General features: G+C 32.4%; 1 protein-coding gene across 7 annotated transcripts in view; it reads left to right on the top strand.

Moving 5' to 3' along the window:
- LOC117170182 (rho guanine nucleotide exchange factor 17) overlaps positions 1-16,128 on the top strand; it is a 106,569-nt gene that overhangs the window by 27,540 nt on the left and 62,901 nt on the right. For 6 of the 7 annotated variants that reach the window (XM_033356765.1, XM_033356771.1, XM_033356768.1 and 3 more), the window contains 6 exons: positions 472-993; positions 1,118-1,357; positions 1,944-2,439; positions 3,981-4,397; positions 6,163-6,466; positions 10,211-10,508. In XM_033356765.1, the coding sequence (XP_033212656.1) occupies positions 472-993; positions 1,118-1,357; positions 1,944-2,439; positions 3,981-4,397; positions 6,163-6,466; positions 10,211-10,508 (2,277 nt within the window). Of the gene's footprint in view, positions 1-471; positions 994-1,117; positions 1,358-1,463; positions 1,494-1,943; positions 2,440-3,980; positions 4,398-6,162; positions 6,467-10,210; positions 10,509-16,128 lie in introns of those variants that run through there. The other variant, XM_033356772.1, reaches the window with a different exon arrangement.

Here is a 16,128-nt window from a genome sequence, read left to right as displayed (position 1 = left end):
GTTTTATAAGGTTTTATCTTTTAAAACTAGATTCGTCCCTATATTAAAACAAATTGTTCGATTATAGGTATTGAAGAAAAATAAACTTTTGATTAAAGAATACTTTGGCTTCTAAAACCAAAAAAAAATATCCAGCATTTATTCATAATCATTTTTATGAGAATACTAGATCCATCAAAGCAATACATCCTCAATATTTAAAATTTGAAAGATGATTGAAAGTTAAACAGTTTCTTTTCTTCTGTTAGTATCAACCACAAATTTCCGTAGTCGTCCTTTGACTAATATATTTATTATACGAACATTTAACGTACGAATATCAACAGTTCAAATATAATTCATCATCCACTTCTTCTGAATATTAGATTACTCATATCAACCTTTCCTTTAAAATCACGAGATATCCTACAATTTCTCATGATAGTACAATCTTACCAGTGCATTGAACGATGTTTGACCTTTTCTTTACAGGACAATTTGGCGTTGACGAACTCTCGGAAAGAGGGTCAAGATCGACGAAGGAAGAGGAATTCGCGAGATAGCGATTCTCGGGAGCGATTGACGGATAAGCCCTCTGGTGAGAAGAGTGGGTCCATCGACTTCGTCAACAGCGTGACAGATTGTTGCTGCATCGGTCCACGATCTCGACTACCGCTATCGCGGATTCCATTATCGTCGACCGCGGGGCAGACCTCTCCTACTTTACCTCAGCCTCCCACCAGAGTAGCAGCCGCAGAACCGCCAAACCCAAACGCTAATAATAACCGCGGGTGGCTGCAAACGGGTAGCGGCACCAGTGCCAGCTTCAGCGTCGGCCACGGTCCACAGCCGATATCATCTTCTACCACCTCTCCACCATCCAAAGTCTCGTCATCAACGACGACGGCAACGTCAACGTCGACGGCGACCGCGACAAATACTTCAGTAACACACTCCGTCTCCGTGCCGCGACAACTCGCTCAGTGGACCAAACACCAAACTCTTAAGCTGCAGGTATCAAGCTTCTCAAGGTTACTCTTAAAACAAACAACCATCCTTTTCCATTTTAAGACTGGAGACTCATCGGTTTATGATATGCTTGAGCATCTGTTATTTTGGTATTGTTGTGTTTTGTTAGGATCCATCAGTGACAGCAGTGGACCGACTGCACAGATTCCGATGGAGCGGGGGCGGAGGAGGAAGCGGCAAGAAGTCTTCTTCCGGCCCCCGCAGCGAGAAGGCCGAGCGCCTTCGCGAACTGACGGAAAAGCTCAAAGGACCAGCACCCGTCCCACCACCTCGGCGACCTTCACGTGTGCAAGAATCATCGCCACCACTGAGTGGATGCCAACAAAACCTCTCACCGACTCATCCACAGGTTGGTCCCTTTCTTATGATACTGATCCGCGGACGCAGAACTTGTAAACAGACTTTGTCTGCCAACTAACACTACTCCAATGATGCTCCATCACAATTCTTTGAAAGTTATCTTGGCGAGGATGATCTATGCTAAAGTAGGTTCATATTCTGAACTAGTGATTTCCAAATTATTATATTGGAATAGGTTATTGAAAGTCGCATTGACTATCCAACAATCTTTCTTGAAACCATCATTACGATGATATGGCATCTTACCAAACTTTTAACTAATCTGCTTCGAACTTATGTTCAACAGTTAAGATTTTGGAAAGGATTGCAATAGAGTGGAAACAACAATGAGCTTTCATAACTCCATTTAACTCTTTGGCAATTAATAGATAATTCTTGATAATGGTTATCTTTTCCCTACTGGACGTCCTATTTGTAAATCACCCTTAGTCTACGAGCTAACACTATATGATCATTACACAAAATACCCAGCGTATCTTCTAATAATCCATAATAGTACTGAACCAAAAATCATCTTTTGGTGATTTCTAAATCATCTACTACCAATCTAACCAAAATTTCTCATTATTTTTCAGACACCTGAAACAGCATCAATGCAGGATTGTAATCGTTGTGATGTTCTACCCTCGAGTCGAAGTTACACCTACAGTGAAGGCAGTCATGGACTAGGGAGTAATCCGAAGACTTTCGTTAGAAGTGAGAGTGTTGGTGAAGAGTGCTACAGTGAACCATTCGAAAATAATAGAAAATCGTCAGCCAGTGTTGATTCGGTTGCGTGGACGAAAAATAGTTCGAAATTAATTAAACCAAAAGAAAGAAACAGTGCTGACGTAAGTGATATCGATATTTTAAGTGAACCGAACAATGGTGGCAGGCACTTGAGGCAGTGCAGTGATTCCATGGTGGACAGTGCAAAAGGTGTTACAGTCAATTTTCATGAACCCGTTAGTAACGAGAGCGAAGCCAGAGATGCGATCACGAGATTGGAACCACGTGGACCCTTTCTCGGCTTTCACAGAACCAGTGCACCTTATAGAAGTGCCTCGTTTGGACAAGCGGATTTTAATCAAGGTACGGAATTGGAACAGTCAAAAGAGCATTTGTAATATTTTTCAAAACAATTTAACCTGCAGGTTATAAAATCTGAATGCTTCTTCAACGTTTTATATTGATAAGTTGTCTATATGCTTATATGAAGTTTTCATTTACATGCATTCAAAATTAAGAACATAAATGATCTTATCAAATAACAAAGTTTACTAGAATTCAAAATACTTTCAGTTGGTATTTATCACTAAATTGAGATTCAGATGCTTCAATTTGTTGTTCTTTGATTTTGTAACAAGCATTAAGCATTCATTTCAATCGTCAACCTCGTTTGTTTTCTTGCTTTACACTGTAAAAGCATTATGGACGCGAATATCAACAGCTTGGTCGAAATCCACTACACATAGTTCAGCTCCAGACAGCACGAAGCAAAAAGACATCCGCGAGTCTACAAACGGCCTCGTCTCTCAACTTTAGACGTCCTTAATACGCTTTAAGTCCAGATGGAGTTCGCTATTTTGGACACGTTTCCAAGACACACAATTAGAAAATTATATATTTATTTATCTTGTTCCGTTCCTTTGAATTTTTATCGTTTGAATACTTCTAATGCAATTGCTAAATATCTTCTTTTATATATATTTTAAAATTCTCACATTGTAAACTTATCAGCTTATTATTTGCCGTTCTTCAATCGTCAAATCGGCTACGATTTCAAAGCAAAATTTAATTTTTGTTGTAATCTCCTGATTAATGCTTTTTCATTTTCTTTGAATTCTTTCAATACTTTCTTTTAAAAATAAAAGTTTCTATATGAAAAAAGGATTTATGATTGAATATGTAAAAATGACATTTTTCATGAATCCGTTTTTTGTTTAGGAAGGTGTTTCACAAATTTAAAGCACATGTAACATTTCTTATCAGTTAAATTGCTGTAGAAAATGCTATAGGCTAAAAAAATTTTTGGTGTAGATAAGATCAAGAATTTCTGCGCGCAGTATGATAAGAATCTGAACTTCTGATATTGACATTGATATTGACTACTTTTCTTTTCAAGACAATCACATAAAAAATGGAACCCATATAGTTTTAAATTTCTAAATAGATTTTTGGAAACTTTACCCATGAAAATAATTTTATATCTGAAACTGAAAGAATTACTGAAACTATAAATAAAATCGTGATCCGCGTTTTCGAATTGATGAACCCCAGAAAATACTTTATGAGTACACTATTTTAGTTTGCCGCTTGAGATTTAGTGAGAACCACGAGAAAGAATTTGTCTCTTCAGATAATTTGAACCCGAGTTTGAAATTCGTCTATCGAAAATACTTTCAGAAATAATTCCTGCCAAATCCAAGCTCCAAAAATATAATTATTCTTAGTTTGAATGCAAGTAATTTCGAATGTCTATAAGTCTAGACAGTATATTTTGGTGAGTCAAGGTCATTAGTTAAGAAATTGGGAAATCCAAATAAAGAATTCTGGAAATGAGTGATGACGATGCAAAAATAATTGATAAATCTTTATTTTGCATTTATCTGTTACAAGTACACTTTTTTCAGCTTTAGGAAATCGACAAAAACTGCAACCAACAATAAATTCAAATCGGGTTGAGGATAAGGAAATTAGAGCCAGTACGTTGCCACGACGTCGTGGGAACGTAAGTCCAGATGTCTCGAATCCCAGAAACAGTAATAGTCCAAATCATCAGAGCCCAAGAGCCTCAACGCCCAGCCTCGATAGCGCAGTTGGTTCTGCTGAAGGTCTTGGGGTTCCACAAATTGGTCTTGGAGACCTTCGCCCTAGAAGCGATGGATCTGACAGTCTTGCAACATCCAGTGCCCTGACTAGTCCAGAGCCTCAGGTTCACGAGATTCATGAACCCAGGGTCGACTTAGTCAAACCGGAAATTACCACCGATTCCACTATAACTCATGATCGAAACTTTGAAAACCGGATTTCGGAATCGAGCCAAAAAGGTCGGTTTCAAATCGTTCACTTAAATTCAATTTGAATTTGCTATCAAATATTTTAATTTTATCAGCGATTTGACGAGCGTTTTTCTAAATACTTATGGACTTAATTTGATAATTTTTTTTTTAATTTTGCCAATAACAAAGTGATATCCCAGATTATAAGGATCACAAAGAAAATCCAGAATAAAAGTGATCCCATTATGAATTATTTAATTAAAAAATATCCATTGTTCCTAAATTTTTTTAGAATTTTTATTTAACGGGTCCTTAAAGGGCTAAACAACATTTTGAAGCTTAATTTAGTGATATAAAGAAGAAAAAAGAACGAAAACTGACATGTTTGTAAAAAAATTATTTAACTCAACAATTATTTTTCAAGAAAGACGGTTTTTACAGAAACTAGAAAAAATTGATTTTCTTCAAATAAAAAAGTCAACATTTAAAAAAATGTATGTTGTCGAGAAAAAGGTTTAAATAATTCGAATTACAAATAAGAAAAAAGGAAACAAATTAATTTTTTGTTGCAAAAATTAGTTTTTCCCGAAAGTATTTTCTCAAAAATATAAATCCGCCTTCAAAAAATTATGATGAGTTTATTAACAAACTAAATTCTTTGGAAAAAATATTATGGAAAAATGTATGTCTAAGATAAATTTGAATTTCATCTAGATATCCATTTTATCAAGTAAATATTTATTGAGGTAAATGAAACGGAACACAAAAATTTTGAACTTCAGAAATATGACTACTGACTACTGAGAAAGAAGATGATTTCCAAATTTTAACGCATCATTTCTTATACAAAATTTATTGTGTGCTCATTAATTAAGCTTATTTTAATTCTGTAAAAAGGGAAATAGATATTATTTTATATTTTGAAATATTTGCATGCGCAAGAAACATAACCAGCATGATTCTTCATAGCTTTATAATCTGGTATGAATTAAACCTGAATATTAAAGAATATCAAAAATGCAAGGAAAAGTCAAATTTCAAAATTCCTTTGCTTAAAAAAGTTGTACCCAAAAGATTAAATACTTTGATCTTGCTTACTTACAAAACTGAAATCCCTCTACTCAGGATTAAAATAATCAAATACGTGTAAAGCGCACTTAAATCATAATTCTGATTACGTAATGTCTGAGCTTACCACATGACCTATAAAAGTTAATTTTAATTTTAGAGTCGATTAATTAATCGATAAATTTTGGATTATCTCCTTTCAATTTCCGCTTGGAAGTCTGCTTCGTAAGGTCTCTAGCCAAAATAGTGCTGCACAAAATATCTTGGAACTACACCTTTGTGTCGATCCATGTTGATGCACCAAAAATAGTTCCTCCCTCACAAAGATAGATCAGTTCCGAGATGTGGAATTTCTTAATCCTCTTTTATGTGACAGCGATCGATAGCGAAGCATTCCGACGAATCATGTTCTTCACTACTTAAAAAAATCTTGTTGAGTGCAATAAAAAAAGGAATATAGGTCGTAACGTGTAATTTTTCCTGGAGATCAATCTTCTTTCGCAGATTATTAAGAGCAGTCTCGCTTAATACAGTTTTTTAGAGTTCATTTATAGACACGAGGGAAGAACGGGTTTGCGTCTCATTAAATGACCTATAAAAGCCAACATCTATTTTAGGTAGAATTTTAGAATAAAGCAGATAGTCTTCTTTTAATTTGCAAGCATTACTTGACCTAAGTTTTCTAATGAGTTGTAATTTTAAAAGTTTGTTTTAAAAGTATGTTTGTTTATATTTTTCTATTTAGAAGTGAGAATGGAACCTCATGAAGTTATAGTGACACCACCTGTAGAAGAGTCAAGATTGAGTCAAGCCAGCGAAGCCAGTGAAGCTCCAAGTGAAACAACATCAGAGACTTCTTCACCCTCAGGAAAAGTGAGAAGGTATCGTGGTGACACAAGTAAAAGAAGAAAAGGAGTTTATATTACTCAGTGGCCTGAACCTTCAGATATAGACCATAGCAAACTGGCAGCCCAAAGTAGTGAGGAAAAAGATGATCCACCAGCTACACCAAGTGATCTCTCTGATTGTGAAGGTCAAGTTCCCAGAAGGTGAGACAAGATAAATATTTGACTAAACTTTTTTAGGTTACTCAAATAGTAAATCTTCTCTATACTAAAGATTCTCTGTCGGGAGTCTTAAAATAATTAAAAACGTAGATAGAAAAGTCATTCGTGATCAGCGATTAGGTTCCTTAATTTTGGAATACCTTAAATTAAGGAGTTAAACACTGTTAATTTGGTCGAAAAATCAACCGTTTTGTTTAACATTCGTATTTATGTATAGAAAATTGGTTCTTTTGGATTGGACATTTTTTTGTGAATGCTACTACTTGGTTGAAAATTGATTTTTTGTTGTTGGAAAATTCAAATATTTTGTTAAACCGGGAGTAAGCGCACGTTGATCATTTTGACCGACGGTTTTGTGTATTTTGACTTACATTAGTCTTTTTTGCATTTCATGCGAAGCACGTGTCTTGTCCTAAGGGTCTTTACGTAAAAGTCTGAAAAAAAATGGAAAATTCGAAATAATCACCCAAATTACCTTCAGAAAATTCTAATTTAAAATCGTAACTTTGTAATAATACTTAACAGCCCACTAAGACCACCCCTAATTTTTTACCTAAACAGATCCGAGGGCTCTTCACGTAAAACTCTCCAAAAAAATTTGAAATAATCACCCAAATCACCTTCCCCTTCAGCATACGGCTATAATTTCTAAAGAATGCTTCGATACCATCGATAAAACTTAATTTTCAAGCGAAGAATAGATTTTTTGAATTAAATACATGTTTTCCAGTCATTAAAATCTACAATGTTACTGCAAATATTATTTCTGTTCCATAAAATATAAATGTTATGTATTATTTCTTCTATTTGAGTAGTATTACATATTAAGAAATTTCCCATGATATTACTGTCGGTCAAAATAATCAACGCGCGATTACTAACGTAATTCTAGCAAGCGCGCCTACTACCGGATTAAAAGGAGATCTTTTTAGTTAAAAAATGATCTTTTCTGTTTGAAAGTTAATTTTTTTTATTTAAATAGTCTACTATTATATTTTTCGTTTAGAACTCATCTCTGGTGATTACAGATTCTACTATTTGGCTGAAAACTTAATTCCTTTGTTGGAAACTCAAATGTTTTCATCAGAAGTTATCTTTTTTGGTGGAAAATTCAACTCTTTTGTTCAACATTAGTCTCTTTGGATAGAAAGTTCATCCTTTTTAATTGAAAATGCAACTTTTGTTAGAAAAGTAATCTATTTTGGCCCGAGTCGATCAGAATTCGAGTCGCGAACAAAGCTATAGAAAAATGCGTCGGACCTGCTTTTCAGGACCAAAAGGTGACCACGGTCGACAGTGGAATAAAATACTATATGCAACACGTGAAGAATGTAGAGTTTTTTTTATTTGAGTGGTCTACATATTATTTTCGTATAATTATTTTCGTCGACATTTAGCAGAATAACTCTTTCCAACCTCGCAGTAATAACTACAATTTCAATTTTCTCGAGACTGGGTAAATTATTTTCAATTAATATATTATTTACGTCATTTAGTACTAAATAATGTACAAACCAATTTCTCATTTCTTTAACATATTCCAAATTTTAATTGCTATATTCATTTAAAGTTGAAAGATCAGTTTTACGTAATTTCGAAGTCATGATTTCATTTTCAATTTTCTCGAAAGTGGATGACTTTTTGGATGAATTTTTTATCTTTTTATTTGCAAGCTGAAGTCACAATTAGTGATGAAGACCGATACGAATGCGAAACCTGAAATTGAAACGTCACAGAAACTCCCAAATTAAACAAGTTCAATTTCAAAATGTTTATAATAAAATAGATTGGAAATTTTAATTAAAAATCGGTTGAAAATGACAAAATTTCAATGTTAAAAATTTATTTTTTTAAAGTTAAACAATATGTTTAATCGATAGCGTTAGCTATTAAAAACAATAAAAGAAAATAATCATACAATCTTCATATTTAAACGCACAAAGTTAAACTATTTTAACTGCAAAATCATACAAAATTTAACTAATTTAAATTTAAAACATAATCGCAGTTGTATAATGTAAGATGTAATTATGGAATGTAAACTGGAAGTATTCAAAATTGATCATTCAAGTGGAAATCTTTAAAAATAATAATTCTCTTGAATTTTAAGCACTACAAATTCTACAATTATTCATAAGTTTAAAAGAAAAACTTTTTATTAAGAAGCATTGTAGCAGAACTTTCAAGTTATAATTTTGAACAATCAAACATCACAAAATTTCAATTTCGCATTTTTTAAAATTAAAACATTTCTGTATTGAAGAATTTAAAGTTTTAAGTGATTACATTTAAAAATGTTTTAATTCTATTTTAAAATTGGAAAAATTTTCAAATGGAAATATTAGATAAGGAACCATTTATTATAACTACAAAGTGAAAAAACAATGTTGTTTTTAAAATTGAAACTTTGAATAGAGAAATAAAATAATAAATTTCAAAAAATCAAATTTAAAAAATCGATATTTTTTCATTTATTATAATTGTACTCTTCTAAAATTCAGAAGCTTAGTAATTTCAAACTGAAGCTTTTAAACTTTAAAGTTAAGAATTTACAGTTTGACGAATTTGACATGGCCAAATTTGACATTTTAGTATTTTAAACTTTTAAAATATTTAATTTGAAGCCTGAAAGTGATCAATAGTGATCAATAGTGATCAATAGAAATTTATAATGAAGAATTTCATAACTATATGCGTTCAAGCCTGACAACTTTACCTAAGTTGTGCCAATTTTTAAATACACTGGAACTTGCAATAATCACCGGCTTCGGACAGTTCTGTGCAGTGGCCTTGGTCGTACATCCAGACACTTCAAACCGAAATAGGTAGGGTTGCCTGAATCATTTCTGTTGGATTTTAACGGATGACCTAACCTGATAGAACTAAGGCGCAGAGAACGCTGCTCTCAAGCCGTTTCTCACGCTTGATAGAGCAGCCGCTCCCGCACTCCCCACGTCACGTATCCGCCGCGGCATCAATTTTTGAAGGGACAGAAACTCAGACGCCATAATTCCAAGTTTCAGTGTAATCAGATTGAAACTTTAAGCTTGTACCTCGGCTTTTGCATTGAAGAATTGACAAATTTCAATTATTGAAATGAAGAATTCGTATAAATGTACTACTTTAAATGAACAAAGTCTGTTCGTTGAATGATTGAAAAATTTGTATCAAGAGTGAAGAACAGTATGTGGACCGTACTTTCAGCACCTTAGTTGCATCAGGTTGCGTCATGCATCCAAATCCAACAGAAGTAATTCATGTGACCCTGCCTGTTTACGTTCGGAGTCCCTGGATTTTTGTCGAACACCATTACGGGCATGCCTGAAACAGTGCAGAAATCCAAGTTCAAGTGTATTGAAAAAATATCATAAAATTTTCAGAGATTAAAAAAAAATTCAAGCAATTTCAAAAAATTTTGTAGGATTTCTAAAGATTTCACGGAATTTAAAATAATTTTGCCAGATTTAACGGATTTCTAGAGAACTTCAGGGGATAAATTTAATTTATTTTTAATAGATTTTAAATTAATGATTTCTTAAGATTTTAATGGATTCAAAAATGTTTGCAAATAAATCAAGGGATTCCTTTGGAACCCGATTGCACCGATTGCAGAAATTATAATATATGTACTGAATACATTAATCCCAATTTAAAGATAGTAAATATCATTACCAAAATCTATTTATTATTTTAGATGGTAAAACGTTCTTTAAACATATTTTTTAGGTATAGTAAGAGGCCTCTTCGAGGTCCTTACGGACAGATGTTAGAAGCAGAAATGGCAAAACCTCGTGCAACAGAAATCTCTCTCGAGGAGGGAGTTAAGCCAAGAAGAAAAATTTCAGCAAATCTTTCGTTCAATGCAAGTAGTAACAGCAATTCTGAACCGCCAACTCCTTGCCATCACAGAACAACATCTAGCCCAAGTAAATTGGAGGGTTTACCTGGGCCTAGTCCGGAATTGTTAGCCGAACTGTTAAGAGGGTCTTCCGAAAGAGTTGCTCGTGCTGCAACCCAACGAAATGTAAGTCAAAATCATTATCATTGCTATTCAAATCTTCTAACCACGCAGTTTAAAGATCTTACCATAAATAGAATTTTTAAATGAAAAAATTTCTTCTTGATTTTTAAATTTACAGCAGAAAAAGAAGTAGCCAAGCTAATTGAAGTGACCTATCGCGCTGTTTGCAAACATGAACCTATATTGGTAGAATGATATGCTACAGTATTTGCCATCATAGTAAAAATTTTACGACCTTTAAACGAAGCGTATAAATGTACACGTTCCACTGTTGAATTATCGTTTAACATATAGACCTGGCAGGTCGAAAGTCTATTGTTTCTCGTGCAAGTTTATTATATTTACAAGACTAGTAACTGGGTGACTTCGAGAGAATCGTAGCAGTTTCAAATCACTGAAACAAAATGAGTCAAGAGGAATTTCTATTTTTACAAATAACAAAGCACTATTTCGGTCATTTCAGAACTAGAGGGCATGGTACTGAATTTTGAAGAATGGGTTCTGTTAAATTTTTAAGACTAAAAGTTTGATACGTACATAAAATTTCAAGCTCATCTTCATATCAAATTTTCAGCGCTGTCAAAGGTTAATGTATCTGGAAAAGTATAAAAAGTGATTCATTTAAGGCAAAAAGTGACTAAAAGTGACTAATGTTTAGGCAAGAAGAGAGGTATGTTAAGCTGGCACAACAATATCAAGGTATAGAGAAGTAACCTATTTCATAATTTAGAGCTCATTTAGGGCTGATTTGGGTCCGTGGTCCCAAATCTTGAGCTCTTTTATTTTTTGTAAAAAATAGTCTTTGCGCTAGCTTAACGTTAAGCTGGCTGAACATTGCTGTAAAACGTACTAAAAATGATTTTGCGGAAAATTCACCTTATACAATAATTTAGAGGTCATTTAGGGCTCTTAGAATATGATAATGAAAAATGAAAAAAATTGTTTAAACAATTTTTGTTTAAACAATTCTAGTAAAAATGATTTAAACAAATTTCTTTTTCTACCCTATGTTAAGGTTCACTTAGGGTAGTGTTCGGCACGCTCTTGCCCTGGGCAGGGTAGCCTGCCCTGGCTGCCCTGTGACCTAGTCTCAGGGCAGTACCTGCGAGCTTGGCCAGACCACCCCTTTCCTCAGGGGTCCTTTGTTAGAAAATGGGACAAAAATGTGAGATTAAAAAATTCGTAATTTTGCGATCAGTGACTTAAAAGTAATATATTTGGAATCTACGTATAGTTTCGATTCCAAAGACATGTAATTTGTTTATAAAGGTTATAAGTTTGAGAAGTATTTAGTATTAAATTGACTGCCAATCTGATGTTTCTTGATTATAAACTCCTTCAAATTGTTAACTTTTGTAGGCAAGTAACATATCATTGGAATCGGAAAAAATCGTGGATGCTGATAATGCTATTTGTAAATCGCTAATTGAAAAATTAAAAGTTTTAAAATTTCCTTACTTTGACATTCCTGTGGACAAAAGACCCTTGCTGGAGTAAGCTCACTCGCACTAAGGTACATGAATAGACCGAAAAGTAGTAGAAAAAATTAAGTCGGGTGGAGCCTGACCATACCTGAAAATTAAGCAAAAAGTTTGCCGACCACTGACTTAGGGCTTCATAAATATGATATTTGAATTTAACAAAAAATTATTTAAACAAATTTACCAAAAATTCGAAGGTGAAAACCAAGATCACAGTTGCTAGAATACATTTTATAAGTAATGTTCAGACAAATTGGAATTCATTTCATGACATGGCTAAATAAACCTCTGATACTTAACTGCCGTATTTATATTTCCATAATTCACAATATGAATCAGAAAATTACATATAAATTAAGATATTAGTTATAATATTGAACATTTGAAAGCCTAAAATTCTCACAAAAATGGGTAATTAGGATGATTTTTCACAAGAATAGGGGAATAAATTTTTGTTAAACAATTTAAAGTAGGTGTCATATTGTATTCGATATGAAACACTTTAAGTTCAAAATATTCAAGTAAATATATTGAAATTTACACAAAATAGATGAATTTTCAACCAAAAAGATTAATATTCTACTAAATAAATTTTTTTTTTACAAAATACCTAAACTCTCATCCAAATATGGTACTTGCATTCTCTACTAAAAAAGGTTATACTTATTATTTCAAGCAAAACAGGGGAATATTCAACAAAGCATTTGAATCCTGAACTATAACGGATTCCTAGTTTTTACCCAAAAGTTGGATTTTTAACCCAAAAATATTAAATTTATATCAAAAGAGATGAATGAAATATATGAATTTCGAGCTAAAAAAATCAATTTTCAACTAATAAGATGAACTGTCTACCAAAATTCCCTGAATTCTTCTGAATTGTTTGAATTCTCCACATTCCGCTGAATTTTCTGAATTCCTCTGACTTCTCTTAATTCCCTGAATTCCTCTGAAATATCTGAACTTCTATGAATTCTCTAAATTCCATCGAATTCTCTGAATTTCTCTGAATTGTCTAACGTGCTCTGCATTCTCTGATTTTCTATGAATGCTCTGAATTCCTTTGAATTCTCAGAATTCCTCTAAGGTTTTTTATTTGGCATTCCGTTAATTCCTTGACTTCCGTAAATTTATTTAATTCTTTAAATTCAGTGATTTCTCTGAATTCCGAGTATTCCTGGAACTTTTAGAATTCCCTAAATGCAGGTAATTCAGGTAATTTCAAGGGCAAAGAATTCAGACAGCTCAGGAAATTTCGAGGAATTTAGAAGACTTCAACGAAGTTAAAAGAATTGAAAAGTTTTGAAAAGAATAAAAAAGAGTTAAAGACATTCCAAGCAATTCACAAGAATTAAAAAAAATACAATACAATACAATGCAAAGGAATTGTATTGAATTCAAAATATTTTTAAATGATATACTAAACCGGAAAATATTAAATACTAAACCTGTATGCTGTTTGCCGTGTAGGTATGCATGCTATAACGAGGGACCAATTTAAAAAACAGTGGTTCCTTTAGACGACAAAGCTGGAGTGGTCGTGTTAGACGATCACTCCAAGAGAGGTTTATTTAACATAAAGGTATCGAATTATAAAATTTACAATTGAATAACCTTTAATTTTAAATCTTCAAAATTGAACTATTCCAAAACAAGCATTTAAAATCTAAGACATGAAAATGACAACTGACAAGAATAAGAACCATAAGAGGTTGGCACTTTGTTACAATTAAAATAAAGTTATCAAGGTACCAATTTCAAATGGCCCTTATCGAGTTGTTATCTTCATTTCTTCAATTGCATCATTTTGAAATTTCTTTTTAAAAAATTCAAAAATGGAATAGGTTAATTTTCAGTTAAAAAGATCAATTTCAAAACAAAACAAACGAATTTTCAAAACAATTTTTTTAATTTCCAACCAAGGAGATAAATTTCCAACCAAAATAATGAATCTTCAACCTAGAAATTAATTATTAATAAAATAGTTGAGTCCTCAACCAAAAATAGATTATTAATTTCCAATCAAACAGTTGCATTTTAGCAAGATGACAATTTTACCAGTGAAGAGATGAATTCGCAATAAAAGTTTTCATTTTCGACGAAAAAAGCAAAATTTTTAATAAAAAAATTAACTTTGAAAAAAAAGAATAATTTTCTATCAAAAGTGAAAATTTTTTATCAAAAGAGGTAAGTTACAAGATACATCACTGAATTTTCAACAAAACAGTTGCATTTGCAATAAAAAAAGATGAATTTGATACCAAAATAGATGAGGTCTTTAAAAAAGTCGAGTTTTCAAGCTAAACAGTAGAATGTTTAAGAAAAAGTTTTACTTTTAGTCTCGAAAAGATCAATCTCCAACAAATAAAAATAACTTTCAATCAAGAAAGATTTCTTGATTGATTCTTACCCAAAAAAGTCGAATACAAAAAAAAGAATATAACAGATTTTTGAACCAAATATGAAATGAGGTGGATTAATGCGACTAAAGAGGCATTTTCCTTTAAAAAACCGACTACATTGACACTTTTTTCAAGTGACAAAAATGTGACTAAAACAGACTTTGGTGATTGTGCCAGCCGCATAGAAGTTTGACCTTGCTGGTGAATAAAATTTAGGGAAACAATTGTCAGCGAAATATAAATTTAAATTGACGTGTTTACAGGACCATTTTCCTGGAGTCCCAGCCTGGAACACCAGGGATATTCATATGTCCAAGTTCTAAATATTTCATACGTCATAATCTTCCATGGTTCACAATACCTTTAAAATTGAAGTTTTAAGTAAAAAGCTTAATATTTTATGAAACAGACATCGAAATGAGGGACCAAATTTATGCAAAGGGACATTTAAGAACCGTCAGAAGACCATTCAGTTTTAGTGTGGTATATGCTTTTTTATTTTTCATTTCTATATTAGAGAATGAACTTGACCTGTCAATCATGAAGAGACCAGGATTTTGAAATGTTTGAGAAAAATGCAGAGTGGCCTTGTGAAGGGCAGTTACCTCAAATTTTCTAAATCATTATGATTATTGCACTTTCATCATACAATTAAAACATAATTTTAATGTTTAAAACAATAATTTTCGGGAATATACACATAAATACTAAGGAGTAAGTTTTTCTAAAATGAACATTAAAACGATATGTGAATATTCCAAGACGTATCTGGGGACTAGACTCTTATTCTAACATCTTCCACAAGAATAAGAATCCACTCTGATCCTCCGCCTTTAGGCATCGTTGCCAAATTACGTAATCAAATATACATGTAATGCAGCTATGTATACATAATCTATACATGAAACCTCTTGTGTTTAGCAACCAACTTCAAAAGCAAAATATACATATGACTTTTGTATGTGTTTACTTTCAAGCCTAAATGTGATTTTATAGTTTCATGCTTTAACTTCTTATTACATTAGAATTAGAGTTTTCCCAGGGTGCTCGAAAAACTTCATTTTTAAAATTCCCTGACTTTTCCCTGACTAACTTTTTACTTTCTCTGACCATTAATATTTCAATAGCAAAATTCTAATCGTGTAAAATTTTAAACCTAGAAAAATGCGAATAATGTTCTTTTGAAGTAAAAATAATTCGATGAAACTTATTCCACTTGAATTTTAACGAATTCTGTATAAATTCAAAAGCCTTCAAAACAATTCAAGTTAAATTAATAGAATTCAAATGAATCAGTGAATAAAAAAAATTCAAGTGATTTGAAAACAATCCAAAAATATTAATATAAAATGTTCTTAATATTATTATTATAAATTAATAAAAATGCGGGGTAAATAATTCCAAATGAACTGCAAAAATCTTTGAAACCTTATGAAAGCCTTTCCTTCTTGCCAATAAATTTATAGAAATACATTAAAATGTAATAAAATCCCGTGAAATTCTATAAATCTGATGATTTTCTTAAAATAGTGAAAAATTCATCACAATGCCTTGAGAGCTTCCAAAATCCTTTAAAATCATTAAAATCCACGGTAATTTCATAAAATCCCTTGGATTAAAAAAAATACCCACCCTCCTTTGTAATCCCATTAAATTACTGAACTCAATTGTAAATTCTTTAGAATCTTGGTAATTAATACCTAGAAATATTCGAAAATCTGTAAATTAGTATGAAATCCC

This window comes from Belonocnema kinseyi, chromosome 3 (genome assembly GCF_010883055.1).
Source record: "Belonocnema kinseyi isolate 2016_QV_RU_SX_M_011 chromosome 3, B_treatae_v1, whole genome shotgun sequence".
In the NCBI taxonomy this organism is placed as follows: Eukaryota; Metazoa; Arthropoda; class Insecta; order Hymenoptera; family Cynipidae; genus Belonocnema; species Belonocnema kinseyi.
The sequence above is the reverse complement of the archived record's forward strand: the minus strand, read 5'-3'. Positions and strand labels throughout refer to the sequence as shown.